The sequence below is a fragment of the Vicia villosa genome, linkage group LG1 (assembly GCF_029867415.1).
Source record: "Vicia villosa cultivar HV-30 ecotype Madison, WI linkage group LG1, Vvil1.0, whole genome shotgun sequence".
Lineage (NCBI taxonomy): Eukaryota > Viridiplantae > Streptophyta > Magnoliopsida > Fabales > Fabaceae > Vicia > Vicia villosa.
This window is the reverse complement of record NC_081180.1, coordinates 182,681,127-182,708,453: the sequence shown is the minus strand read 5'-3', so window position 1 is coordinate 182,708,453 and position 27,327 is coordinate 182,681,127. Positions and strand designations below refer to the sequence as shown.

The 27,327-nt window shown below is 35.6% G+C and overlaps 2 protein-coding genes across 2 annotated transcripts; one reads left to right on the top strand and one right to left on the bottom strand.

Moving 5' to 3' along the window:
* Nucleotides 1–2,105: 2,105 nt before the first annotated feature.
* Nucleotides 2,106–2,609, bottom strand: LOC131660750 (uncharacterized). The gene has a single exon (XM_058930063.1). It carries the CDS (start codon nt 2,607–2,609, stop codon nt 2,106–2,108), a length of 504 nt encoding a protein of 167 aa, XP_058786046.1.
* Nucleotides 2,610–19,905: 17,296 nt separating this feature from the next.
* On the top strand, nt 19,906–21,037 carry LOC131660743 (uncharacterized). The gene is made up of 2 exons (XM_058930050.1): nt 19,906–20,353; nt 20,472–21,037. The coding sequence occupies exons 1-2, from the start codon at nt 19,906–19,908 to the stop codon at nt 21,035–21,037; spliced, it is 1,014 nt and encodes a 337-aa protein (XP_058786033.1).
* Nucleotides 21,038–27,327: the final 6,290 nt, after the last annotated feature.

The following is a 27,327-nucleotide window of genomic DNA, read 5'->3' as shown; positions in this document are numbered from 1 at the left end:
AACAAAAACATGCTTTTGAGAATCAGGTTTGACTTTTCCAGAAAAGAAGTCTGCGCTCGTGCCTCGATCTTCCCCCATTGCCTCCATACCTTCCTCTCCCCCTGACCCCAACACCGACGAAGAGGAACTGCCGGAGAAAGCAGATGACTCCGAACTGGGGTTATCCGAATCCTCCAAGTGCACCTGAGATTCTTCTAAGAGCATAATATTGATCCACGAACCGTCTAAGCAAACGGAAACCTTGTTCCTGATCAACTCAACAGAGTGAGTGAAAACCATAACCTTCAGAACATCCAGCCTAACTGGATTAACTTTGACGCACGAACCTCTTTAAGCACTTGATACCAGACCTCTTGGTATTTGAAAGTTTGTTCCACCAATAAGCTTATGATAGCACTTTAAGATAACTGCTATCACATGTAGTGATAAAGAAGGAAAATACTTAGGTAAACATAAACATAACACCTAATCTTACACATAATCAATTATAATTTTTGTATTAATTAAAAAATAAAAATAAAAGTGTCTCTCTTTATTGGTTGTTCATAAAAATATGAATTTAAATTCGTTTTCATGAAAATATTTCTTGATAAAGAAAACAACAACAAATATAAATATAAAATTTTGAGGGCCGACAATACTTAAACTCAAGACCAATTAGTACCCAAAATTACACTTCTCCGCTAGGCTATTTCACATCTATTATATCTGTTTCAAACGATTTATATAACACAAAAATAAAATTTTTATAGAAAAAGACTTATATTGCCCGTTGTTCGTTGCAACATTTTGATAAAATCAGATTTCTGCTAACAACAAATTCAATCAAATTTTAAAGAAATTTCAACTTTCTCGTTTCAATTGAAAGTTCACTCACTTCAAAACCTTAATTTGTTGCTTGTTACCTCCGTCAAACCCTAAAATTTCATCTATTTGGCGTATTACCTCGAACTCTAGTCTAAAATTGATTTTCGCTGTAATCTTCCCCTAATCCTTCTTTAAGCAACGACGGCCCCAATATTCAAGAAGTAGCTCTTCGTATCTTCATTTGCTCCGAAATCATTATTTCTAAGCAAAGCTAAGTATTTCTTCAAAGCTTAAGCATGATATTTCATGATCTTATAATTGATATGAATGTTATATAGTTGATTAAATGCATCATAGAAACTAGTTGTTTATTATTCAAAATAATGGCGATCTTGTTTCATTGTCGTAGCAAAGTTGTCTGTAATGAATCCTCGGTTATGGTCATTGACGAGTTTATAGTAGCTTTTGAAATCGTCGATGCCAGATGTTGAACCGAAACTGTAGATGTTGAAGTTTATGTTAGCTACATTGTTATTTTCTTTAAAGCTGTTTAAATGTCCACCATGGCGAGTTGAAGTTGCGTTGTATTTTCTGAATGAGTAATTATTTTTGCTTAACCCATTTGAATAGTTTTTAAACGAGCCAGATTCTGCCGAGTCTGGTGCTTCCTATAACATTGTGCAAGCATTAGTAGGGGTGCTTATAAACTTAGTTAATATTCTGTTGTGATTATATTTTTATAATTGTAGTCCTCACTACTCTTTTGGAGTGGCTTACTGATATCTTGTTTTTTTTTTTTTAATTTAGCCACAATACTTTTGGTTTTTCCAATTGACTAATGCATTAGACTTGTTGACATGGGTGCCATTTTCTCAATTATAAGCCAATTACCGAAACTTGATAATAAGACACTAGTCATCAAATAATTCAAGGTGAATATGAATTCAAGTTGAATTAACTATAATCAAGAGAAATAGAATGAAAGACAATAACTAAAATTAATTAAAAAATTAAAATTACTTATATATTGATTCTGTATTAAATGAATTAGGATTTATAACTTCTAAAAAACCAAAAATCAGGGGAGGGTCGAGCGAGAAGCATTCTTAATTCTGGGACATCCTGTTTGAGCAACATTTTTGTGGGAGGCACACCACTTCTATATCTAAAACCTTAAGGTTTTTTTTTTTTTAGAAAGCAAGAGATATCATTGAAGCGAGAACAAAGGGTTCTCGAAGCCTTTACAAAGAAAATCGGAAGCACCGACAAAAAAGAGAGAAATTATAAACCAATTACAATTACGAGAGGAAGTACATAGGATCCATACAAAACTCGTAAAAAGAGTAATTGGGATAAGTAATTTTCCCACAAAACGACCACTTCCAAACCAATATCTTAATGTCCCAAACAATATTATTCACATTCCAAGGCTCCTTACGAAAGCACCAACCATTCCTAACCGACCACAAAATCCAAGTTATAGCCATCCAAACCACATTCAATTTCCTACCATTCGCTTTCTTCCTATAAAAATAAGAGTGCCATTCCATAAAAGACGACAAACACTCCTCGTCTACATTATCTTCTTTACCCACCCAAAAAGCTATTTCTCTCCAAATATACTTTACCACCCAACAATCAAAAAAATAGTGATTTCTACTTTCCACGCCATACTCATAAAATGTACATTTTAATTCATTCAAAGGAAAAGACATACCTCTCCTCTCCAAAAGATCTTTCATAGGTAGCCTATTATGAAGTAATCTCCATCCAAAAGCCTTTATCTTAAACGGAACTTCCATCTTCCACAAAATACCGAAAGCTTCCTCATGTCTATTTGAAGGACCAAACGGAATGCGTAAATTCTCATAAAAAGCATAACAAGAAGCTACCAAAAAAACCTTTTCCGGATTTCCCCTCCACACAAGGTGATTGGTGATTGAATTACTCCATTTTTAAATAATCAAGTCACCACATTCATATCTAATGAGGATTAGTTTCCCCACACTCACACTTGCATTATTCTCAACATCTTTCACCAACATTGCAACATCTGAATAAAGGTTGATTCCTATTAAAAGAAAAATTAAAAAAAAAAGTGTTGCTTCATTTTACAAAAGACTTATTTGCTAGGATTCACATGAACTTTACCAATATTAGTGTGTTGAATAAGTGTTGCTTAGTCATAATGAAATAATGAAATTCTATAGTATTTATTGTTTTTTCTGCAGTGAAAAGCTAAAAGTCAAATGCATCTTCAACAATATTTTACTTTTTTTAATAATGAAAGTCCATCTAATTGAGAGATAACTTGCTAAATTACTAATGGTATCCGAGTTTTATAAGATACCAACACCACTACAAATATATGATAATATTTAAAATTTATTTATATATCTATTATTAAATAACTAAAAACATTTCAATCAAAAATATTGTTTTAAAATTTTTATACATAATCTTTCTTCAATACATGTTTAACGCGGCCCAAGTAATTCTTCAGACAATATATTTGTGTATAGCAGTCACTTTTCACTTTAGCTAGACCAATTACATACTACTATTGCACTACATCTAATATTGAATTTGTGATGAAGTTAAAACTGGATGTTGTTGAAAATTAGGCTAGGCTAGAGATTATGGATAAATCTTATTACAAGTTTTTCTTTTAAGAGCTATTATATGTAGGAAATTTATAATAGCGACAACTTTAATATGTTTAAAAGTGTTATTAAAGACAAAAAATCGCTATTAAATGTTAAATTTGACATAGTGGTTGGAAGATCACACGATCGAATCACAGTTGGTTACTAAAAATTACTAAAAATAATACTGAAAATATAAGTAAGAAGAAGAAAAAAAATTAATTTTGTTATAAATAATACTAAAAATATAAGTAAAAAGAAGAAAAAAAATATTAATTTTATTATAAATAATACTAAAAATATAAGTAAGAAGAAGAAAAAAATATTACAATCAAGTTTAAATAATATGAATACAACTTAGTCAACGAGAGAGTTATTATAAATATTAATGTTTGTAAGTAGAAAGATACAATTATTATATTCATTTTTTATTTTTTAATATTATAAACATTTATGTATTTATTTAAAAAATTATTTTTGATGAAATTTATTAGTAATTTTTTTATAACTATTATTTTCTTATATTTATTTTCCTCAATATGAATAATAATTATTAAATATAAAATACTAATTTGAATTTTAAGAAATAAAGAAAAATTATTGTTTTTTAGAAATATGTATTGTACTTAATAAGAAAAGAGAAAAAACAAAATATATAAAACATGTTAAAAAAATTAATTATCAATTTAGTTAATATAGGTAAAAAGAAAAGGAGGGCAATAAAATAAATAGGAGATATCATCACATGAATAAAACTCTGTAGAAATAATATATGAATATAACATCTGAAGGATTTTCTATATTTTGATTATATATATATATATATATATATATATATATATATATATATATATATATATATATATATATATATATATATATATATATATATATCAAATTTATTTTAGATACTTTTCAAGATTCATACTTATCTCTTTAAAATAGTCCATACCATTTTTAATCTTTATTTTTTTACAAAATTTTTAAGTTGCATGTTCTAACTAACTTTATTTTATAGATATATATCTTTATAAGTTCTTAATTACAAGTTTAAGAATATGAGAATTTAGTTTTTAATGTTTATTAATTTATCTATAATTTCATATTCAAAATAAGTTGATAAGCAAAAGAGAAAATAATTTAATTTATTAAATTCTTTTTAATTTCAAAATTTATTATTGCAATTCATTTCTTACTTTGAGATAAAAAAGAGTGAAAAGAAAAATTTCAAACAATACCAAATAGACCCAGCACAAGAAAACGTGAGCCAACCAATATTAAAAAGATATTAGCATGATTTGATTACGGTTTTATTAATTTCTTTCTCAAATTTAAGAAAGAAATTGATGATAAAATTTTAAAAGAAATTAAAATTTGAATTATTTTTTTAAAAGAATTATAAATGAAAATTTGTATATTTAGAAGAAGAAAACTATATTTAACCCATATGAATTAACAATTTATTCAATAATCCAGAAGAACAAACAAACTTAATTTGTTGTAACGGAAAAGAAATGTTACTTAATAAGAGCTTATACTGAAATATATAAAATAAAATAAAAAACTTAATGAGAAAGTTTTTGGTATTTCAAGATATAAATATCAAATAGTAGTGCTAATTAAATGTGTGTGTAGTTATCGATGAATAAAACATGATATGATCTGTACCTTATTCAACCAAAAAAAAAAAAATCATATTATCCTTATGATTCTCTTGATGATAGTACTTACTTTTTAGATTTGAAAAATTAAATAGGTACTATTATGGTAAAGTATGAACCATTTAAAGGAGCAATTAATCTAATAAAATATAATAGATAATATAAATAGTTGATGAATATATTAATGGTTCATAATAAATGAACATGCATGATAAAAATGTGGATGAACAAATTAATAGTTAAAAAAACATGCATCTTTGAAACAATATTATTGGGTGAAGTGATAAAGTCTTGACTGCTTTAAAGAAGTGGTAAAGATTCCATTCCTAGCTCTAAAGTATAAAAAAGTTACTCCAAAGGAAATATCTCACCTAATGTGTCTCACATTTATGAGAAAATTAGTCAATGGGACAAAAACTTCTTACCTGAACTTTGTAACACTGATATCATTAAAGATCAAGTGATGTTTTCTCATCTAGCTCAGTGTGTTAAGATTGATTGGCTGCAATACTTTTAAAGTTTACTACTAATACACAAATTACCTGCAGAATTTCCTGCGAAAATAAGTACTCCTCAGATAGCGAATTATTCTGCGACTCTACTACACAAAATGAAGTTTCATGAGGAACACGGTTCCGCGGGAATGGTCAGTGTAGATACACATGGAGATAATTGGCTGAATCGTTTTTCCAAAAACATGGATGCCACATCTTAAAATACAATGTTTGTGGTCCTCCCAATTTCTTCATATTAAGGTAATTCCAACTTAAGTATCATTAGAGTGGTGATCTAATCAAATCCAAACAGCATATAACTACATCAGTTACTCGTGTGATGTCTACAATATTCTTCCTTTGACCCTTTAATTATAGAGTGAATGTCCATTTTAGTCCCTCACAAAAACTGTAGAGGTCAGATTACTCTCTTGAGAAAAAAAAAATCCTTATTAAATCTCTTATAAAATTTAACCGATCCATGTTAGTCCTTCTACTAATTTTTTTCAAACCGGTTTTTTTTCTTACTTTTGAACTATGACTGGACTGCCAATGAAGTCTCATTTTAGTCTCTCACAAAAAAAAAGAGTCCAAATTAGCCCTTAAGAAAAAAATCTCTATTTAATCTCTTACAAAATTTAAAAGAGTCATGTTAGTCTCTCTTTTAATATTTTTTTCAAACGATTATTTTCCTATTTTTAAATCGTGACCGGACTTAACAAGATAGACCTACTTTCAGAAATTGAGTACGGGTCAGAGGTTAAGTTCCTTTGCACATGGTCTTTAGAGTCCGAGTTTTCACCAGAAGCTGGGTTACCTAGTATACCTAATTGTTCATTAAATACGTTGTTATCTTCAAAACCTAAGGAATATGGTATAAACCAATTTTTTCCAACATATCATCTGTATTATTTTCGCCACAAGTATTATTTACAAAAGTAAAAAATTATCCTAAATCACCCCAGCAGCAGAACTAAACCTTCCTAAAAGATCATTAACAACATAAACAATAACAACACTTAATACACAAGAATACATAACAAGAAAAACTGTAGTCACCCATCCATTAGCCTCATAATAAACCCAACAAAAATAGAACATCGTGGTACTGCGATGATTTATCTACAATTCCTTCACAAATAATTTTAAATCAACAATCGTTAAATAGGAGTCTAGTCATGGTTTAAAAATAGGAAAAAATCGTTTGAAAAAAATATTTAAAGAGGGACTAACATGGCTCAGTTAAATTCTGTAAGAAACTAAATATGGATTTTTTTTCAGGGACTAAATTAGACTTTTCCTTTTTAGTGAGGGACTAAAATGGGTCTTCACGGACAGTCCAGTCACAGTTCAAAAGTAAGAAAAAACCGGGTTGAAAAAATATTAGTAGAAGGACTAATATGACTCGGTTAAATTTTTTGTAAGAAATTTAATATGAACTTTTTTTTTTCTCAGGGACTAATCTGACCTCTACAGTTTTTGTGAGGGAATAAAATGTACCTTCACTCTTAATTATAAGTTAATTTAGTACTTCATAACTTACTGTTAGTAAAATCCCATGTGAAATTTTCATTGCAATGAAAATTAAGTTTGCAGTGTGTAAATTTTCAACAGTATTGGGATATTTAGTCATTCTTATCACCAGTAGAGCGTTGGAAGTTAGAACTATAAAGAAATATTTTGTGTCTGTTGTATTGATTTATTTTTAACCATGTATGCAGAAAATTTAATATCCGTCACATGTTATGCATGTGTTTTAACTTTTGTTCGTTTTAGTGAAAAATAATTTTAAAATATAAAAACAAAAATTGAGAGAAAAGGGGAGACTCTCACTCCTCTTTTCTTCGGGCGATGGTATGGAAGAATGCAACTGGGAATATCTTCAAATCCATCAAACCAAGGTGGGATGTTTTCCCTTGCAACTAGAGAGCTAGGGAGGAGGACACGACCAACATTATTTCAGTGTTTTGTTCAGATTTTCTAGACAGAGTGAAGGTGGAAGATTTGTTTCCTTTGTTCGGTTGCGTGGGGAAATGCGCGGAGGTGGTGATTTCACCAAGGAGAAATAAATGGGGGGAAATGTTTGAGTTCGGTAGGTTCAGCGAGGAGGGTGACGCAAGGTTGCTTGGAGTGAAGTTGGATTCGATTCAAATTGATGGAGCAAAAATTCATGCAAATCTCTCGAGATTTGAGCGCAAGAAGGTGGTTTTGAAGTTAGGGGATGCTGGTATTCATCATTCTACGACAGTTATCTCGAAGGAGGCGAAGCATATATCGGTTCAAGGTGGGGAGGGGATCGGTCTTTGGAAGGGTGGACAGTCGTTTGTGGATATAGTTAGGAATTAAAATATGGAGGGGAAACAACCCTTTAAAGGGAATATTTTTTCTTCGGATCCTGAGATTAGGGCTTCGTTGTCTAAAGCTTATGTTGGCATTGTGTCTAATCCGGGTGCAACTTATAAACATTCAAGATTGTTTCTTCTCCGAAGGTTATTTTCAGATAAAGATAACTTCTATGGGGACTAACTTGTGTCTTCTAGAGGAATCGGAGGAAGGGGAGATAAAAGGTTTAATTTGTGAAGCTGAATCATGGTGGAAAGAGTTGTTTGATGTTATCATACCTCGGAAGGAAGAGCGATATGGATAGAGAACGTGTCTCTTGGATTCAAATCGTAGGTGTTCCCTGTCATGCTAAGAGTGTCGTTTTTTTTTTTAAATCTGGTGAACTCTTTTCGTGTTATATTTATTCGGAGGATGAGATTGTTACAAGAACTAAGTTGGATGTTGCAAGAGTTTTGGTGTGTGTATTAGTTGATTTCGCTTTGTCGGTTTTCATGGAGGTAGGTATTGACGATGTTATATATTCTCTGAGGCTGAGGGAGGATGTTGCTAATCATTCTAGGGTTATTACAAAAACTCATTCGGTGCATGTTTCGGAATCGGAGGATTCAGCTTCTGAGGTGAAATCCATAGATGACTTTGTTAATGAGGCCGTTGAAGAAGGTGATTCTTAAAAAGCTGAGCTTAAGTCTAACGAAGAAATTGAAGTGGTGGGTGGTTCGAAGAGTGTTGGGGAAGACGAAGTAGTGGGTGTTCAGAAGAACCGTTGGATAAAGAGGCGGGCGGTGCAGAAAGTAGCGGCCGTGGCAACTCTGTATTGGGAGGAAAGGTATAGTTGTTTTATCCTTTGATCAGGTTGTTGTGGCAGTTAAGGGGAAAACATGTCAAGAAGGAAAGGGTATTAGCATTATGGATGAGAGTGCTTCCTTGTCGGATACGGAAGGGTCAAAGGTTAAGGGCACGTTGGATAACTTTGCAGCATCGGTGGGGCCTACCTTTTTTAGTAATAGTTTTTTTGCCAAAAAGGTTAAATATAAAAAGTTAGATGAATCATTTGGGCTTCTCAAAATGAGTAAGGGAGGCCCAGACTCGTTAAAAGAAGGCAACATAAGGTTTTTTCTAAGGAGAGGAAGTATGGTTCGTTGGTTCGTGAGAACTCGGATTCTATTTCCTCTTAGTCTTTCTCTGTATCAAATAGGTAACGTACTGGTGTGAGAGAAGCGCTAATATCGGTGTATGGGGGTCACTCTGAGGAATCGGTTATTGTGAGGAATAACAGGATATTAAAGGAGAGTTTAGGTTCAAACATTGACAAGAAATTGTGGATTATTATTTCGGATCTGGGGGTGGAACCTGTTGACCTCAAGAAAAATTACATTATCAACATAGATGACATGGAAAGAACAGATAAAACCATAAATATGGAAAGGAAGGAGAACACCAATTTGTTGTTACGATTATAGGATCTCTCAACATCAGATGAGGTGAGAGCAGTGCAAAGAGATGGAGGGTCAGTCATATTATTAAGAAAGGTAATGCTGACTTCTTTTTTATTCAAGAGACAAAATTAAGTTTGATTTATGAGTTTGTTTTTGGTAGTTTTTGAAGGAATAATAACATAGAGTTTTTGTGTCTGCCTTCTATTGGAGCGTCAGAGGGCCTTTTGTCATTATGGAACACCAATACAGTTCAGGTTCTGAGCAATTTTGGAGGGGGGTTAGGGGTGAAAGCGATATGGAAGGAAGAGGAGTATTATATTGTTAATGTTTATTCGTCCTTTTTTTTTGGCAGAGAAGCGTTTGTTGTGGGGGAAGTCACTCTCTTTGAAATCAAAATTTACGGATGGATAGTGGGTCATTGGTGGGGATTTTAATGCCATTAAGAATAGGAGGGAGAGAAAGGGGAGTTCAGTTTTGAGTTTGTAGAGTTTATTTATTTGAGTAATTTGGTGGATATACCTTTCAAGGGAAAGAAGTACTCTTGGTTTGGTGGGGATGGGAGGTCGAGTAGTAGGATTGATCGTTTCTTGGTGGCGGATAAATTTTTTAGCAATTAGGGTGTGGTTGGTTAGTTTGTGGGGGATAGATATATTTCAGATCATTTTCCGGTGTGGTTGGTTTTTGACAACTCAAATTGGGGACCTAAGCCTTTCAAAGTCAACAATGAGTAGTTTTCGAATAAGGAATTTATTCCTTTCGTGAAGAAGGAATAGCAATCCTTATTGGTGGAAGGAAGGGGTGATTATGTTCTTAAGGAGAAATTTAGGATCCTTAAAGAGAGGTTGAAATGGTGGAATGTGAATGTCTCCGTGAAGTTTGATTTGGGGATTAAGGAAGGAGTGTGTATTTTGAATGAAGGTGATGAATTGGTGGAGGAGGAGGATGTAGATGAATCTAACTATGATGTAGAAATAAAAAGAAGGGCGTCTAGAATTCTTTGGATGAATCTAAAGATTAAAGAGAATATGTTAATCCAAAAATTGAGATTGAAGTGGTTGAATGATGCAGATTCGAATAGTAAGTTCTTTCATAGGGTTATAAAAACTAGAAGAAGTCGTAATCACATTGGTTCTGTTTTGACGGATAGAGCTATTATTGACTCGGTTACGGAGGTAAAGGAGGAAGTTAAAATTCATTTTGAGAAGAAGTTCTCTGGGGTGGAAAGGGGAAGGCCGATTTTGGAGGGTATCCCGTTTGGAGTTTTAAACCGTGTTGACAGTTTTTTTGAGAGATCTTTTTATGAGGAGGAGATTAAATAGGCGATTTGGAATTGCGAGGGATCGAAAAGTCCAGGGCCCGATGGTTTTTCTTTTATGTTCATCAAGAATTGTTTGGATGTTTTGAAAGTTGACTTCTATAATTTCTTGGAGAGTTTTCTTAAGGAGACTATCTTATCAAAGGAAATAACTTCATCCTTCTTGACTTTGATTCCTAAATCTTTCAATGCCCTAGGCCTTGACAATTTTAGACCTATTTTCTTGGTAGGATGCGTGTATAAAGATATTTCTAAACTTTTGGCTTCCAGATTAAAGAAGGTGTTGGGATCGGTTATTTCCAATTGTCAAAGTGCTTTTGTTCCGGCTAGACAACTTTTAGATGGTGTTTTAGTGGCCAATGAGATTGTGGATATGGAAAAAAAGGATGGGCTTAGTTGTTTACTTTTTAAGGTGGATATTGATAAAACCTATGATAATGTATGTTGGGATTTCCTTAGATTCATGTTGAGAAAGATAGGGTTTGGGGAGATTTGGATGAAGTGGATGGAGTCTTTGTTCTTCTCGAGTAAAATGTTGGTGCTTGTGACTGGTAGTCTTACGAATGAATTTGTGGTGGAGAAAGGCTTGAGGCAAGGTGATCCGTTATTGCTGTTTCTTTTTGTTATTATAGCGGAGGGTTTGAAAGGGTTGGTTTCTAAGGCGGTGGAGATTGGTGAATATGTCGATTTCAACATTAGGATGGCTTATTGTGTGTACATTTTACAATTTGCGGATGATACTTTGTAGATGGGTGAAGGGAGTTGGAAGCAAGTTTGGGCGATCAAGGCAATTTTAAGAGGTTTGGAAATTGTTTTGAGTCTTGGGCTCAACTACCATAAAAGTAAACATATTGGTATCAACATTGGTGAAAATTTCTTGGATATTGCTTCTAATTTTTTGTCTTGTAGGATGGAAGGAAAATCATTTCATCTTTCTTGGTATTCCTATAGGAATCAATCCTAGAAGGATTTCCTCTTGACATGTGATTTTGACTAAGATTAAGTCTCGGCTTTTGGATTGGAAGGCCTGTATGTTAAGTTTTGGTGGTAGGCTAACTCTCCTAAAATCCGTTCTTTGTAGCCTTTCGATTTTCATGTTGTCTTTTTATAAGGCACCCAAGAAGGTTTTAGAGGAGATTACGAGGCTGGAAAGTAACTTTCTTTGGGGAGGAGCGGTGGAGGAAGGAAAATCAATGGGTTAGTTGGAGAACTATTTGTTTACCTATTGAAAAGGGAGGGCTTGGTTTGCGAAGGGTTAAAGACTTCAATTTTTCTCTTCTTCATAAATGGCAATGGAGAATTCTTGGAGAATCGGAAGCTTTATCGTATGATGTGTTGAAAGCTATATATGGAGACGTTAATCTTCATGTGGTTTCTTTTGATGGCAATAATTTTAAGAAGATTTCGAAATCTTCTTGGTGGATAGATATTTTTTTCTTTAGAACATTGTTATAATGAAAGCTTGTTTGTTGATAATTGTAGGTTCATTGTTGGTAGCGGATTCAACACTTCCTTTTGGCAATCACGGTGGGTGGCGGATAATTGCTTGAAGGATTTATTTCTGGTGGCGTACAACCTTTCGGAGTTCAAGTTTGTGTCTATAGCATGTATGGGAGGTTGGATTAATGATGCTTGGGTATAGGGGATTTTGGTGTCCTGACGCATAGCAACCCTGCGACTATCATTGAAGTGCAGCGGATGCACCTATTTTTGAGCACGGTGCAACTAGTGAGTTCGGCCAGGGACGGTGCATCTTGGCTTCCGGATCCGGCGTGTGGTTTTTTTGGTGGGGAGCAGTTATAGAATTTGCGATAAATTCCATGTTCCTATGGGACATGGAGTTCTCAAAAGTTTTTAAACGTTTATGGAAATTGGAAGTACCTCAAAAGATTAAGTATTTTGGTTGGAGATGCTTTATCAATAGAATGCCTACTAGGGATCTCCCCCTCTTGAGAGGTATTTCTTTCTCTCCTTCTACTTCTTATGTTTTATGTGGCGCGGAGTCAAAATCTTTGTTTCATATTCTGTTTTCATGTTGGGTCTTGGTTTAATCTCGATGGAGGTGGCTTCTTGGCTTGGTTTTGTTGATTACGGTATGGATTGCATTTTAAGTAGTTTTTTGAGTTGGTTTAGATTTTGTAAACTCAAAAAGGTGAATTTCGGTAGAGAAGGGACCATTTGGTTGGCAACGTGTTGGTCTATTTTGAAGCTTAGGAACAAGATCATCTTTCGAAAATTTTTGGATACAGTTTGGAGTATTAAGATGCTAATTTGACGGTGGTCGTTCATTGGGAAAATTACTCAAACCAACTACAACTTTTATGAGTTTAAAAAATCTCCTTAGTTATATCTTTCCTAGGTTGTATTTGGTGATTAGTTTTCCTTTGTTTCAAGCTTAGCCTCACCTTTTTATAATCGGTTGCTAAATGCGGTTTTCTGAGTATCTTTTCCTAGAGAGAAGTTGGGCCAAGGATGAAAATTGATAGGTATAGATTATATTCGCCATCATAGAGCAACTCCGACCACAGCAAATTTGATTCATAGGTATAGATTATAGTCACATACTCTTCAAGTCTCGTGATTCGTGTTGATGAATCAATTTTTGTATCTTGAACAATTCTCTAGTGGAACTCTTTCTCTCTTCATCATTGTAGTAAGCCACTTCCTATCATCTTTTCCATTTCAATTTATCAATTTTTATTTAGATCCATACTTCCACCATTAGATTCTGCTCATTTTGCTGCAGCAAGTTAGTGATGGTATTTGAGACAACGTGCTTTCTCATTTTCAGGTTTTTTATGTAGATCTAGAAATCTGATTGCTCTAGATATGATAGTTTGCATTTTCAATTGAGCTTAGCTTTGTGTTTAGCATTATGTTTAGTGTTAGATTCACTCATTTGGGGTGACAAGAGTAAGGGTATATGGTACCGAACTGGTAAGGTTTTGATGGATTTTCAAATCTAATTCTTGTGATTCACTCATTGGTTTGTTCTTTTATAATGCGAGATTTCATGTGAAAGTGAGAGTGAAGAAGGTGATAGAACTCGTCAAGAACCTCTTTTGAATGGTGATACACTTGTTAGAAATGGTAATGAAAATTCCTTGGAGTTTCATTTTGGGAAAGGATTTTGCACCAGATGCTTCTGTCAAAGATATACTTTTTATTAAATTGTGTCTAGATTTGTTTTCATAACCTAAACATAGTGTCCCAATGGCAACCATCCATCTCAGACCAATTATGGTAGTCCGACTAGCAATGTGACTCGTTCTTCGAGTGGTGCGACTTTTAAGGCTGCTGGGGATGATGCTACTGCCAGCACCACTTTGTCAAGAGGGTCAGTTGTGGCGAATGGAGGTAGCCATATATGGAGGAGTAATAGATTTTAAGGTCATTTCTCACGTGTTGGAAAAGGTTCGCGTTGATCTCACCCTTTTGGAGAAGGCTAGGTTGATTTGGAAGAAACGGATTCAATCCATGTATGCATTTCTGAAGGGTAATCATTTTCTATATACTTTCAGTTTTCAATTATTTGAAAGGTTAGAAAATAACCATTGATGTTTGAAGGTGTTTTCATGTTGGCTGCATTTGTGGTAAAACATACCTGGTTGATATTGTGTTATGCAGCCTGCATATGTGTGAAGCTAATACAAGTTCTGTAGTGAATGTCATGACCGATGTCATGACATCCGTGTGCGACAGCAGGAGCTGTTATTGTTTATTAAATGTGTTTCCTGATTTCTCTCACTTATCAGTTTAGGAAACCTTTTATTGTGTGCTGAATATTTCGTCTAGAGGATCATGCTGACAGCACATTTTGTGACAACCAGATGGCGTGTAAATTAGGTTAACTTGGTAAACCCTAATTTGTTTCTAAAAGAATCCCAAGGCCCAAGAGCTGCATATAAAAAGATTGCAATCCTAATTTGGAACACAGACAGAAGATTTTGTGGATTGTGAAGAACCGTAGTTCTGTAGCTGTCTCTTGTGATCCAAGCAATTGTCCTTGATGACTGCGTTGGAATAGGTTGTGTGTGTTTATTGTCACTCTAAGCTTTTAAGTACGAGTGTGTGTCTCTTGATTGAAGCTTTTAAGCAGATTATGGTGTGTTTTTGAAGAGTGTCTTCTCACTGTAATTGTTATATGTTTATTTGTAATCACTGCTGTGATTGAGGGGGAGTGAGTGGAGATACTCAGGTCTAGGAATAGGTTGGAATTGCATTGGGTAGGTTTTAAGTGAGGAGTTGTAAATGGGGGAGTTTAACTCTGAATTAATTGTGCTTATATTGGATTCCCTCCCTGGCTTGGTCGCCCCCAGAGTAGGTTGTTTGAACTGAACTGGGTAAAGAATTATGTGTGTTCTTTATTGTTTTTATGCTGTTCTGTTATAATTATCTGTGTTGTGTAATTGTGGATGTCATAACATCCAGTAAGACATCGAGCGTGTGTTACTAGAATTCTCAATTGGTATCAGAGCAGGCACCCTTCCTGTTTACATCTGGGTGAGATCTAGGGATAACAAAATTCTGGTACTATGGAGAAGGAACTGCTGGTGTTTGGGAATAGACCACCTATCCTGGATGGCACTAACTATGACTACTGGAAACCTCGTGTGGTAGCAGTTATAAAATCTATGGACAGCAAAGCCTGGAGAGCTGTGGAAAGCGGACGGAAACATCCTGAGAAGATTATGGAAGATGGAACCACTGTTCTAATTCCTGAAACTCAATGGGGCAAAACTAAAGAAGAGCTAGCGTTGGGCAATTCCAAGGCCCTAAGTGCCTTATTCAATGGGATTGACAAGAACATATTTAGGCTTGTGCAACACTGTGAGCTAGCTAAAGAAGCTTGGGATATCCTTAAAACAGCACATGAAGGCACATCCAAGGTAAAGATATCTAGACTTCAAATGCTTACCACTAAGTTTGAAAATCTCAAGATGAAAGAGGATGAAACCATTTATGAATTCTATATGAATGTCCTTGAGATTTCTAACAACTAAGGAGCCTTAGGAGAAAAATGACTGAAGAAAAATTAGTAAGAAAGATCCTCAGATCACTGCCTAAGCGATTTGATATGAAGGTAACTGCCATAGAGGAAGCCCAAGACATCAGCAACATGAAGATGGACGAACTCATTGGGTCTCTACAAACCTTTGAGTCAAGCATCTGTGAGCCTGTTGAAAAGAAGAACAAAAGCATAACCTTTGTCACCAACACAGGTGATGATTCGAGAAAAAGCATTGGTGGAAGTATGAAAATTTATTAGAAGCCATAGCCATGCTTGGAAAACAATTCAACAGACTTATTAAAAGGGTTGATCAGAAGTCCAGATCCAATGTCAAGAACATTTCCAATGACATCATCCAGACTTATGACTCAAGCAAAAGATTCAAAGATAAGGAGAAACCCAATAAAGGGAAAGGGGTGCAGTGTCATGGATGTGAAGGATTTGGACACATAAGAGATGAATGTCCTACCTACCACAAGGAACAAAAGAAAGGACTGTTTGTCACTTGGTCTGATGAAGACTCAGATTCAGAAGAAGAAACTGCAAGACATGTCACAGTTTCAACAAAAATCTATGAATCTGATGATGATTCTAGTGATGATGAGCCAACCTTTGATGAACTAGCAGCCTCATACAAGAAGTTGTCTATGAAGAATGCTGAAGTCTGCAAACAAGTGAAGAAGCAAAAGATAATCATAAGAGAGCTAGAAACTTAGAAGAATAAACATCTTGCAACCATAGACTCCCTCAGTAGTGAAGTAAGCATGTTGAACTACAAACTTGATCAAATGACCAAGTCGTTCAAAATGTTGAACAATGGAACTGATACTCTAGAAGAAATTCTGGAATCTGGACAAAGAACAAGAGACATGTCTGGAGTGGGATTTTTGGCTAAAGAGGAATTCATCTCTGGATTCAAGAGAGAAAAGCCCGAGACTTGTGTGACCAACCAGATGTCAGCGCCAATGTCACAACATCAAGAACACAGAAGAAGGAGGCATTCAAAGAAGAAATTCTAAAAATGGAGGTGTCATCACTGTGGAAGATTTGGTCACATAAAGCCATTCTATTTTAGACTATTTGGATACCCAGTCCAAACTCATCAAGCCAAACCTGAATATGATACCTGTAACAGAAAGCAACAGTGGGCAGCTAAGAAGGTTGCTCTGGTAGCACTTACATCTTTAAGGATGCCTGCAAAAGAAGACTGGTACCTTGATAGTGGTTGCTTAAATCATATGACTGGGAGGAAGAACTCTCTAGTAGACCTCAAATTGGAGGGAAATAACTATGTAACTCTGTGTGATGGAGAAATAAGAGAAGTCAAAGCTATTGGAAAGACAGAAGGACAGGGTGTTCCTAATCTAAATAATGTCCTACTTTTACAAGGACTAGCTGCAAATCTCATAAGCATCAGTCAACTATGTGATGAAGGATTCAATGTCAGGTTCACTAAAGAGGAGTGCATTATCAATAATGAAGTGAATAAGGAAGTCATGAAGGGATTTAGGTCTAAGGATAATTGCTATCTATTGAAGCCTAACACCCCTATCTACCCCTCTGACTACTCCATGATTAGAGAAGAACTAAAAGTTTACTGTCAAGAATTTGATGAATCTGATGAGTCTGATGAATCTGATGAAGAATTAAATGTTGGAGATCTCACCATAAGTGAACTATCTGCTGGTTTCACTAAGACCTGTTTAATGTATGAGAAACTGTGTGCAAAAGTAAGGGAGTACAGAAGTATCAATAGATTTCTGCTAGAGGAAAGAGTAAGCCTTATGATAGACATTACAGATCGGGAAAGAAAACTAGAAAAGACAAATGCGAGCAACGATCCTAAAAGTCTATCTGAAAGTAATGTCACAGAGAATGTTTCAACAACATCTGAAGACATTGTAAAGGTAAAGGGTATGTTAGGTGATCGGTCACCATTTCTAGTAAGTTTCCGCACCTTTTTCCGACCAAAAGTCATAATCTTGGTAATACTAAGTGGCATTGTTATAGGTTTTATTATAAGTTTCTTAATTTGTCGGTTGTTTGAATTTTGCATAGTAGTGTGTCTTAAGTTTTATAAAAGTGCCATTTTATGCGTTGGTTGTTAGTTTGTTGTTGGCCAGGTTGACCCAGGAATGAGATAGGAACTTAGGACACTCCGAGGCGAAAAAAAGAAGCTAAAAGAGCCAAATAGAAGGTTCACACGGGCACCAGTGTGCATGCACACGGGCCGTGTCAAAAGATGGCTGGAAAGATGTTTTTGAAGGCTAGGCAGAGGTTTCACACGGGCACCCGTGTTCCTGCACACGGTCCGTGTGAAAAGCTGAGCAGAAAATGATTTTTTGGCAAAGGAGCAGTTAACCAACACGGGCACCCGTGTTCCTGCACACGGTCCGTGTTGGCAGGCGCGGGCAGATTTCCAACTTGTGATATTTTGAAAGCCTTTCACTCATTAAGGGTATTTTGGACCTTTCGGATACGAGGGATGACTGCCAACACTACTAAAACCTAACAGGAAGAAGGAACCAGGCATCTTGGATCATTGAGCATAGAGAATTACAGAGAAAGAAGAGTCAAGGGTTTTGGAAGAGATCTTCAAGAGCACTCGCGATTGGAGATCATATCAACCGATAATTTCTTGTAATGACTTCAATTACTCTTGTTATTTTCTTAAACACTATGAGTAGCTAAACTATTTTATGCTAGGGTGATGTCCCTAAATCTTTTCATGTAATGACTTGTTAAAACCGTTGTGATGAATTTGATGTTTTTATAATTTGAGTTTATGATTCAAAGATTTTCATGCTTCATCATATTGGAAAATATTTTGTTGATCTATGATTAGGGTTAGGCGTGACACACCACTCTAATGCGTTTTGAATCACAACATTACCGGTAAATCACTTAGGAATAAGGATTTCACCATAGTGATCATTCATTCTAGATTACAATGCGTAATGCCTTAATACTAAAATCAATTATTGAGGAATTGAAATTGACTTTTAAGTGTTAATAAGTTTTTCACTAAGGAATTAGGGAAAACTATTTTATGGAATTGATACTCAATTGTAGTCACATCTTTTCATGAACAACGGTGTTCTCAAGGAGTTACATAAGATTTATACATCAACCTTAGCATGCCTTCTCATTTGTGAACCAAATCATCATTTACTTATCTTATCGTTTTTAATTATAAACAGTTAGTAGTTTTATCAAGCAAAACAAAAACCAATCATAGCTTTTTGTTCAATTGAAATTTAGTCCTGGCTTATATTTTACCCGCAGTCCTTGTGATCGATACTTGGATTCAACTCCATTTTAATAACTACATCGGTAACAAAAGTAGTACACTTGCTATTTTCCGATCATTAGGTATCTGTTACCAAAACATATTATAGCAATTAACCTACGTGGGGAAATACTTTTTAGGCTTTTTAAATATCCACGATTTGAAACTTCCCTCACTCAGTGTGCTTATAAATATTCCTCGATCTCCTATTCTTCTAAAAACGGCAAACTTCCCTATTAGTTCTTCTCGCGACTTACTAAGGTTGAACTACTCGAATCGTTCTCACAGGCGTGACACAGGTTCTGTCTCAAAAAGTTTCAGAATGTCTCAGCAATCGAGAGATGGATCTCCCGTATCTGACTCGGCAACACCAGAAGAGTCCTCTAACCCTAATAGGATTCTTAAGGTTGTCCCTTTAAGGACGATTAGCAGTGACGAAGTAAAGGCCACAAATCCTAAAACGACATATACAAAACGACCCAAGGAGGGTATTCGTAACAAGGGCACCAAACCCTCTTCATCTGCTACCATGGAAGAACTTACTAAAGAAGGATCCAAATATGTTGATAGCGTAATTACCAGGATTTTTACTCGCATTCTGAAGGAAAATCATCAAGTGCCTGGAATATCTATTCCTCTTCAAACCATAATGGTTGACTCCCTCAATAACACCAGTAAGGCTGAAGTTGTTCACACCGCTGATAGTGGCCCAACTGAAGAGGAGATCAACAAGGATGGATAAGGGATTGCTAAGAATACCAATGTTATTGAGGATGTCAATGACATCGAAGATAATGAGCACCCTAAGGCCAATACTGAAACTGATACTAATGTGGTAGACTTAGATGAGTACTCTGACAATGAATTACTTACCTCCTTGAATCCTAGTGTAGCCAACAGGCTAATGACAAGAATAAAAGGCAAAGTTGTTGTCCAAAGATCCCCTAAAAGGAGCACACAAGTGAACAGCCCTGTCAAAGACGCTGTCAGGAAGAAGAGTACTTCTGCTGGTCCTATCAAGAGCAAAGCTGTAACCAAGAGTACAGGGGTTGGTCCATCAAAATCTTGGAGCAAGGTCATTCCAAAGAAAAGAAAGGAGCGGGAAATTGTTAAACTTGAGTGTGATGTTGAAGTGAATGTCCCTGACATCCCATCAAGGAAGAAGCCTACAACCAACAAGCTTGCTGCTAGTATTCCTGAAGTTCCTATTGATAATGTGTCATTCCACTATGCCTCTAGTGCCAGCAGGTGGAAGTATGTACTCCAAAAGAGATTGGCTGTGGAAAAGGAATTGACTCCAAATGCTCTTGAGAACAAGGAGATAACAGGAGTGTGGAAACAACAAGAGTGTGGTAAACTTATCTGAAGACTGTGGAAACAACTGGAGTGTGGACTACAGAAAGGTGTTTGTTAGAGGTAAGTGTGTATCATTCTCTCCGTCTATGATTAATAAATTCTTGAGAAGAACAGATGAAGCTCAAACTGAGCTGGAAGTAACAGACAACAAAGTCTGTCAAGTGATCACAGCCAAGCAGGTAAACAGCTGGCCCCTGAAAGAGAAACTAACTGCAAGTAAGCTGAGCATCAAGTATGCAATGCTTCACAAGATAGGAGCAGCCAACTGGGTTCCAACAAATTACAAGTCCACTATCTCAACTGTGCTTGGCAGATTTCTGTATATTATGGGAACAAAGGCAAAGTTTGATTATGGAACATACATTTTTGACCAAACCATGAAGCATGCTGGAAACCTCAGTATTAAGGGTCCAATTGCTTTTCCATCCCTCTTGTGTGGTATAATTCTGGATCAGTATCCAAACATTCTCAATGAATATGATGTAGTGTGCAAAAGAGAAAGTCCCTTGGCCTTCCATTATAAACTGTTTCAGGGTAAGCATGTTCCAAACATTGTCATGACATCGGATGAAACTTCCAAATCTGGAGCATCAGTCAGCAAAGCAGAAGTCATAGCAATGTTAAAAGAGACTTGCAAAGAGCTAGAATCTAGAAAAATATCTCTTGAAAAAAATGATTAGTACTCTGGAAATGGATGAGAATGAGGAATTTGCAGATACTGAAGAGATGGGAGATAAAGATGAACAAGAATTGGAAGAAGAAAGTGCCAGTCCGGCTGATGGCTCTGAGAAAGAAAGTTCGTCAGACACCTCAAGTGGGTCTGAATCTGGGCAGTAATTACAGCTGGAGTCCTGCTTGTTTGTTTTTTCATTTGTTTGTTTTGTTTTATCCCATTTCGTTTAGTTCTGTCTGTTTTATTTGATTTAGTTCAGTTTAAGTTTTTGTTGAACCTCCTTAAGTTTTAGGGAGAAGACATTTTTTTTGGCTTTGGCAACTTTTGTGGCCAAATAGGGGGAGAAGAAGTAATGTCACCCCAGAACAACAAGAATGGTGGTTGTAAGTTTAATATGCTTATTTGTGTGTTGATCTGTTTGTGCTTGTGCTGCTCTTGTGGCTACTTTCTGACTTGTTTGAGCACTATGTGCATACTTGTCATGTATGATGTCTGTATTGTATTAGCTGATCTTGATTGTGTTTTGGTTACTTTGTGTCCGTTGCAAGTATTTCTCTGATATGGTGTGACAGGTTGTTTTAGCGAAAAATTTGCCAAAGGGGGAGATTGAAGGTGTTTTCATGTTGGCTGCATTTGTGGTAAAACATACCTGGTTGATATTATGTTATGCAGGCTGCATATGTGTGAAGCTAATACAGGTTCTGTAGTGAATGTCATGACCGATTTCTTGACATCTGTGTGCGACAACAGGAGCTGTTATTGTTTATAAATGTGTTTCTTGATTTCTCTCAATTATCAGTTTAGGAAACCTTTTATTCTGTGCCGAATATTTCGTCCAGAAGATCTGATGACAACACATTCTGTAACAACCAGATGGCGTGTAAATTAGGTTAACTTGGTTAACCCTAATTTGTTTCTAAAAGAAGCCCAAAGCCCAAGAGCTGCATATAAAAAGATTGCAATCCTAATTTGGAATGCAGACAGAAGATTTTGTGTATTGTGAAGAACCGTACGAGTGTGTGTCTCTTGATTGAAGCTTTTAAGCAGATCAAGGTGTGTTTTTGAAGAGTGTCTTCTCACTGTAATTGCTATATGTTTATTTGTAATCACTGCTGTGATTGAGGGGTAGTGAGTTGAGATACTCAGGTCTAGGAATAGGTTGGAATTACATTGAGTAGGTTTTAAGTGAGGAGTTGTAAACGGGGGAGTTTAACTCCGAATTATTTCTGCTTATATTGGATTCCCTCCCTGGCTTGGTAGCCCCCATAGTAGGTTGTTTGAACCGAACTGGGTAAACAATTCTATTTGTTCTTTATTGTTTTTATGTTATTCTGTTATAATTATCTGTGCCGTGTAATTGTGGATGTCATAACATCCAGTAAGACATCGAGCGTGTGTTACTAGAATTCTCAATGTTATACACCGACGCGTATAAGGCATGTTAGACACTCTGCCAATAGAGAATGAAGATTTATTGATCAGTATTGGTAAAAATTTATTTTATTTTCCTCAAATACATTATGTCATTATTTTTATTGAAAGGACATTGTGATCCTTTCTTAACCAATAATATTTTGAGATAATTTTTAATACAATGTAAAGGTTACAAGAGCAAACTAGAGTCTGTTTAGACCTCTGTATAGACACATATCGACATCAACAATTGTAGGATATTAGATAACTAGAGTTTATGCTTTTGATTCTACAAAGATATCTACTATTTATCAATAATGATGTATTTCTAGTAAGTTGTAACTATAAATTTCATGTATATGTATAGTGCTAGAGAGCATATATAAATTTAGATTATTTTTTTTAATTGTATAATTATATCACCTGTGAATTTACTTGCGGATTCAAATTTCCTGTGGATTTACCTACGGACTTACCAGTGGAATTTACTGTGGATTTACCTGCAGATTAACCTGCAGATTTTTCTGCCGAATTGATTACCCACGAAGGTTTTAGCTTAAAACCAATATCAGCAGCAAATATGTTTCCTGCGGAATTTTAAGTGAAATCCGCAGGAAAACAGGATATTTCTAGTAGTGAATGCGGAATTTCCTAAGGAGTATATATTTGAGTATGTGAAAATCTTGTCAAAGTATGTGGAAGGTGAGGGTGTATCTATTGTGTACTTGGGGAAGTTGAAATGTTTCGTATGTCTCTTGTTTCAAATTATGAAAGAAGATAACCGACCATCTCAAATTCCATTCCTGGAATTATTTAGATTTTCTCACAGAATTTCATCTTTCAAATTGACTGGTCAGGAAGGCACAAGCATTCAATTAGGATATTTAGACTTTGATCATGCATCTATGCCAATGAATCTTGAAGAATTTACTATCCCACTAATAGTTTGTCATCTAGGTTCCGATACTAGACTTCTTGCTTAAGCTAAGTTTTTTTTTTAATAGGCAATGATACTATTAAAGGGAGCAAAAATGGAAACTCCACCCAAATACAAACAAAAAACTCTGACTACTCAAAACACTTGAGCGGAAAGATATTCCACAAATGAAAATTACAATTTTCAACTAGCTTATAATAAGAAGCTATCCACCTCCAAGAGATAGAAATAATCTCCGTCGTACATTCGGTAAAGCTAAATGTCTCGCCTTTGAAGATGGCGACATTACGCTTAAGCCAAATGCTCCAAACCAATGCAAGCCAAATGACCGCAATAATATGCCTACGAGATAATCGCTTCACCTTATCACAATGCTAAAAAAACTCCTCAAACTCCTCCAAAGTGATCTCCTCCAAGGTTCCCATCCACCAGTAAACTTTCCTCCAAATCTCCGACATAGTCCCGCATCTTCTAAGAATGTGGCTTAGAGATTCTTTTTCCTCCGCACAAAACACACATGATAAATTATTTAATATCACCACTATACCCATTTTAAGAAGTTGATCCTTACTTGTAATCCTATTGAGAATAACCCTCCATCCGAAATAAAGAATTTTAGACGGAAATTTTATCCTCCAAAGATTGTTTAAAGTAAAAACAGAATTTGTAGATAGTGGCGGAGACGAGAGCTTCTCCTTAAACCTATCGTAACAAGACCTCATTGTAAACACTCCATCCGTCGTGATCATCCAGTTGAATGAGTCTCGAACATCATGAACTGGTGAAAAGTATTGCAAAACATCCAGCAGTTGCTAAACTAGAAAGTTGATCGCGGTTGTGCTTGACGGAAAAAAAGCTTCGAAATTCCACTGCCAGCCTGAATCGGTAGCACTGCCAGCTGCTGCCACAAATATAATATGATCTAAAGTCAACATGAATATATAGCTCCGGGTACACCTCCCTTAACGATTGATCACCAAGCCAACACGAATACCAGAACGGGACACTCTCACCATCCCCCACCTTACACGAAACAACCCATGTATAATGATTTTCCTCCAAATTTGCATAATTATCAGATATCAACAAATCCTTCCACCTAACTGAATCTTGTCTGTTTAGAACACTAACATCTTCGGAAAGGATTTTTAGAGCCGGATTGTCGTACTGATGATTGATAATACCACACCACACCGCTTCCTTTCCCAACAATATCCTCCACTTCCATTTTCTTAGCAAAGACGCGTTCAAGATTTTCGCATTCTTCACACCTAGGCCTCCTTTGAAGGTTGAGAACACACTTAGAAAGGTTAAACTTTGGTTTGAAGGATAAACAAACAGAACACAGTTATTTTTATCCTAGTTCACCTTCTAAATTAGGCTACCTTCATTCCACCCTCAACAAGGTGATTTGCCTCTCTCAACGAGGACTTAATCCACTATAATTAGAACGTGATTACACTTGCACGACCAATCGTCGTGACTCACAATAAAGTGCGCGAGTTAAACTGCTAGTGACTAACAATCATGCACAAACCAACTGATTGTGACTAACCAAACTCTAAGACTCAATCTAGTCTTAGACTTCTTGAGACTTCTGACCCAACAGGTATCTTAAGGACTAAATTACCACATAACTTCTGATGACAATGTACAGAGATGCTTCTAAAAAGATGTAATCACCACTGTGATATTTCACTAAGATTAAGTACAAAGTTATGAACTCAAAGAATGAATATGAGAGTTTTTGCTTCAGAGAGTTTTCTTCACACTTGATGATTTTTTAGAGTAATGATGTTCTCGTGTGTAATTGTTGTAGTTAATTCAAACGATCACGAATAGATATAGCTGCAAGATTTTTGGCCGTTAACTTCAAGTCTTGTACGCAGCATTAAATGGTTTGCGTGTTATCTTGGCTTTTGTTTTCTCCAAGGATTTGCATGTGGATAGCTTCTTCAATCAACCTTGGGAATTGCGCTTTTGGAGTGTTGCAGCCGTTTTACTAATGATTATGTCTTTAACGGCGTTATTTTAAATCATTCTTCATGATCTTCAGTTCAGCCTTGCATTTCAGCTTCTGTTGTAGATTTGTTCGCAACGGTTTGGTATAGTAACAGAAGTTGCATTAAGACTTGAGTATCTCTTGCATTTGTCCAGCTTTGTGGATTTGTCAAGTTCTGATTGTGCTGGTACTGGTACATCTTCTGAAATCAGAAATATATAATTAGAGTACCATGTTTGCTTTATATAAAATTCATTTGCTTGTTATCATCAAAATAGTAAAATATGATTAGAACCAAACTATGTTCTAACATCCTTGCTCACGTGTTTTGCAAATGGTATCCCAACCTAACCAATGAATAGATTTCTTCTCGTCTCTTCCATTCCAAAGAAAATTTATTTGTATACTCCAGATTTCTTTTAACTCTTTTAGAGGTGCTTTGTAAAAAGATAAGGAGTAGATAGGAATCGCGTTAAGAACCTCATTAATCAACACCACTTTTCCCACAAATTTAAGGTGAATCCCCCTCCAAACGGCCAATCTTTTCCTCAAATGAATAATAAGGTCCTTCCACATGGATAACTTCCTAGGGCTATCTCCGACTTTAACACCTAGGAATTTAAAAGGGAAAAAGCCTATGTTGCAAGAAAGAAACTCTGACGCCGCATTAAGAAACCAATCTCCAACATTAACGCCGTAAACATTACTCTTGTGGAAGTTAACTCTTAATCCTGACACCAATTCAAAACCCCTAAGGATAGACTTCATACTCCATAGGTTTTCGGTTTCTCCCTCCACCAACATGATGGTATCATCCACAAATTACAACATGTTAACCTCCTCGGTATCGTTAATCTTGAAACCTTTAAACTCCCCTATTTCGAAAGACTTCCTCATAAGTATCGTAAGCACCTCCATTCCCAAAAAAAAACAAAAACGGGGAGATAGGACCTCCTTGGCGGAGACCTTTTTCCATCTTAAAATCCTTTGTAGTACTACCATTCACAATTACGGATAAACTACTCGTGAAAACACTTTCTGCCCAACCACCTCATCCACCTATCTCCAAAGCCCATCTTCCGTAAAACATAACTTAGAAAATCCCAACTCTTACAATCGTAAGCCTTTTCGAAGTCTACTTTCAACACAACCTAACTCCTCTTTTCTCTTTTAACCATATCTAAAACCTCGCTCACGACTAGCACACTGTCCAAAATATTCCTATTCGAAACAAAGGCAGTTTGATTTTGCGAAACCAAACCACCTATAACCTTTCTTAGTCTACCCGCCATTATCTTTGCAAGAATATTATACAAGCTTCCTACTAAACAAAAGGGAGGAAACTCAGACAAAGATTGAGGATTCATGATTTTCGGAACGAGCGTGATAAAAGCCGTGAAACAAGCCTTTGTTAGGATTGCTTTATCATAGAAATTACTCACATAACCCATAACATCCACTTTAAGCACTTCCCAATTTTGTTTATAAAACTCAAGAGAAAACCCATCAGGACCGACACTTTTATTACCATCACAAGACCAAATCGCTTGCTTAACCTCCTCCTCCGAAAATGGTCGCTCCAATCACTCTTTCTCCCTATTGCATTATGTATTAAAGATGAGTCCTTCCGGGACAGCTCTACTCATATTCTCTTCGTTGAAAAATGATTCAATGTTCTTTTTAACCTCACTTTTTATTTCCTCTACACCTTCCACCCTTCCATCTTCTCCGTCCAACAAAGATATTGCATTTCTTCTATACCTCTCCTTTATCTAATTATGAAAGAATCGCGTATTTTTGTCCCCGTCTTCCAACCAAAGTTGTCTAGATTTCAACCTTAACATACTCTCCTTCACACTTAGCCACTTCCACATTTCGCTAGTAGCTTCTCTCCTATCTATAACCAAGTTATTAACTAGCCCACCATGATTATCTATCAAAAGAT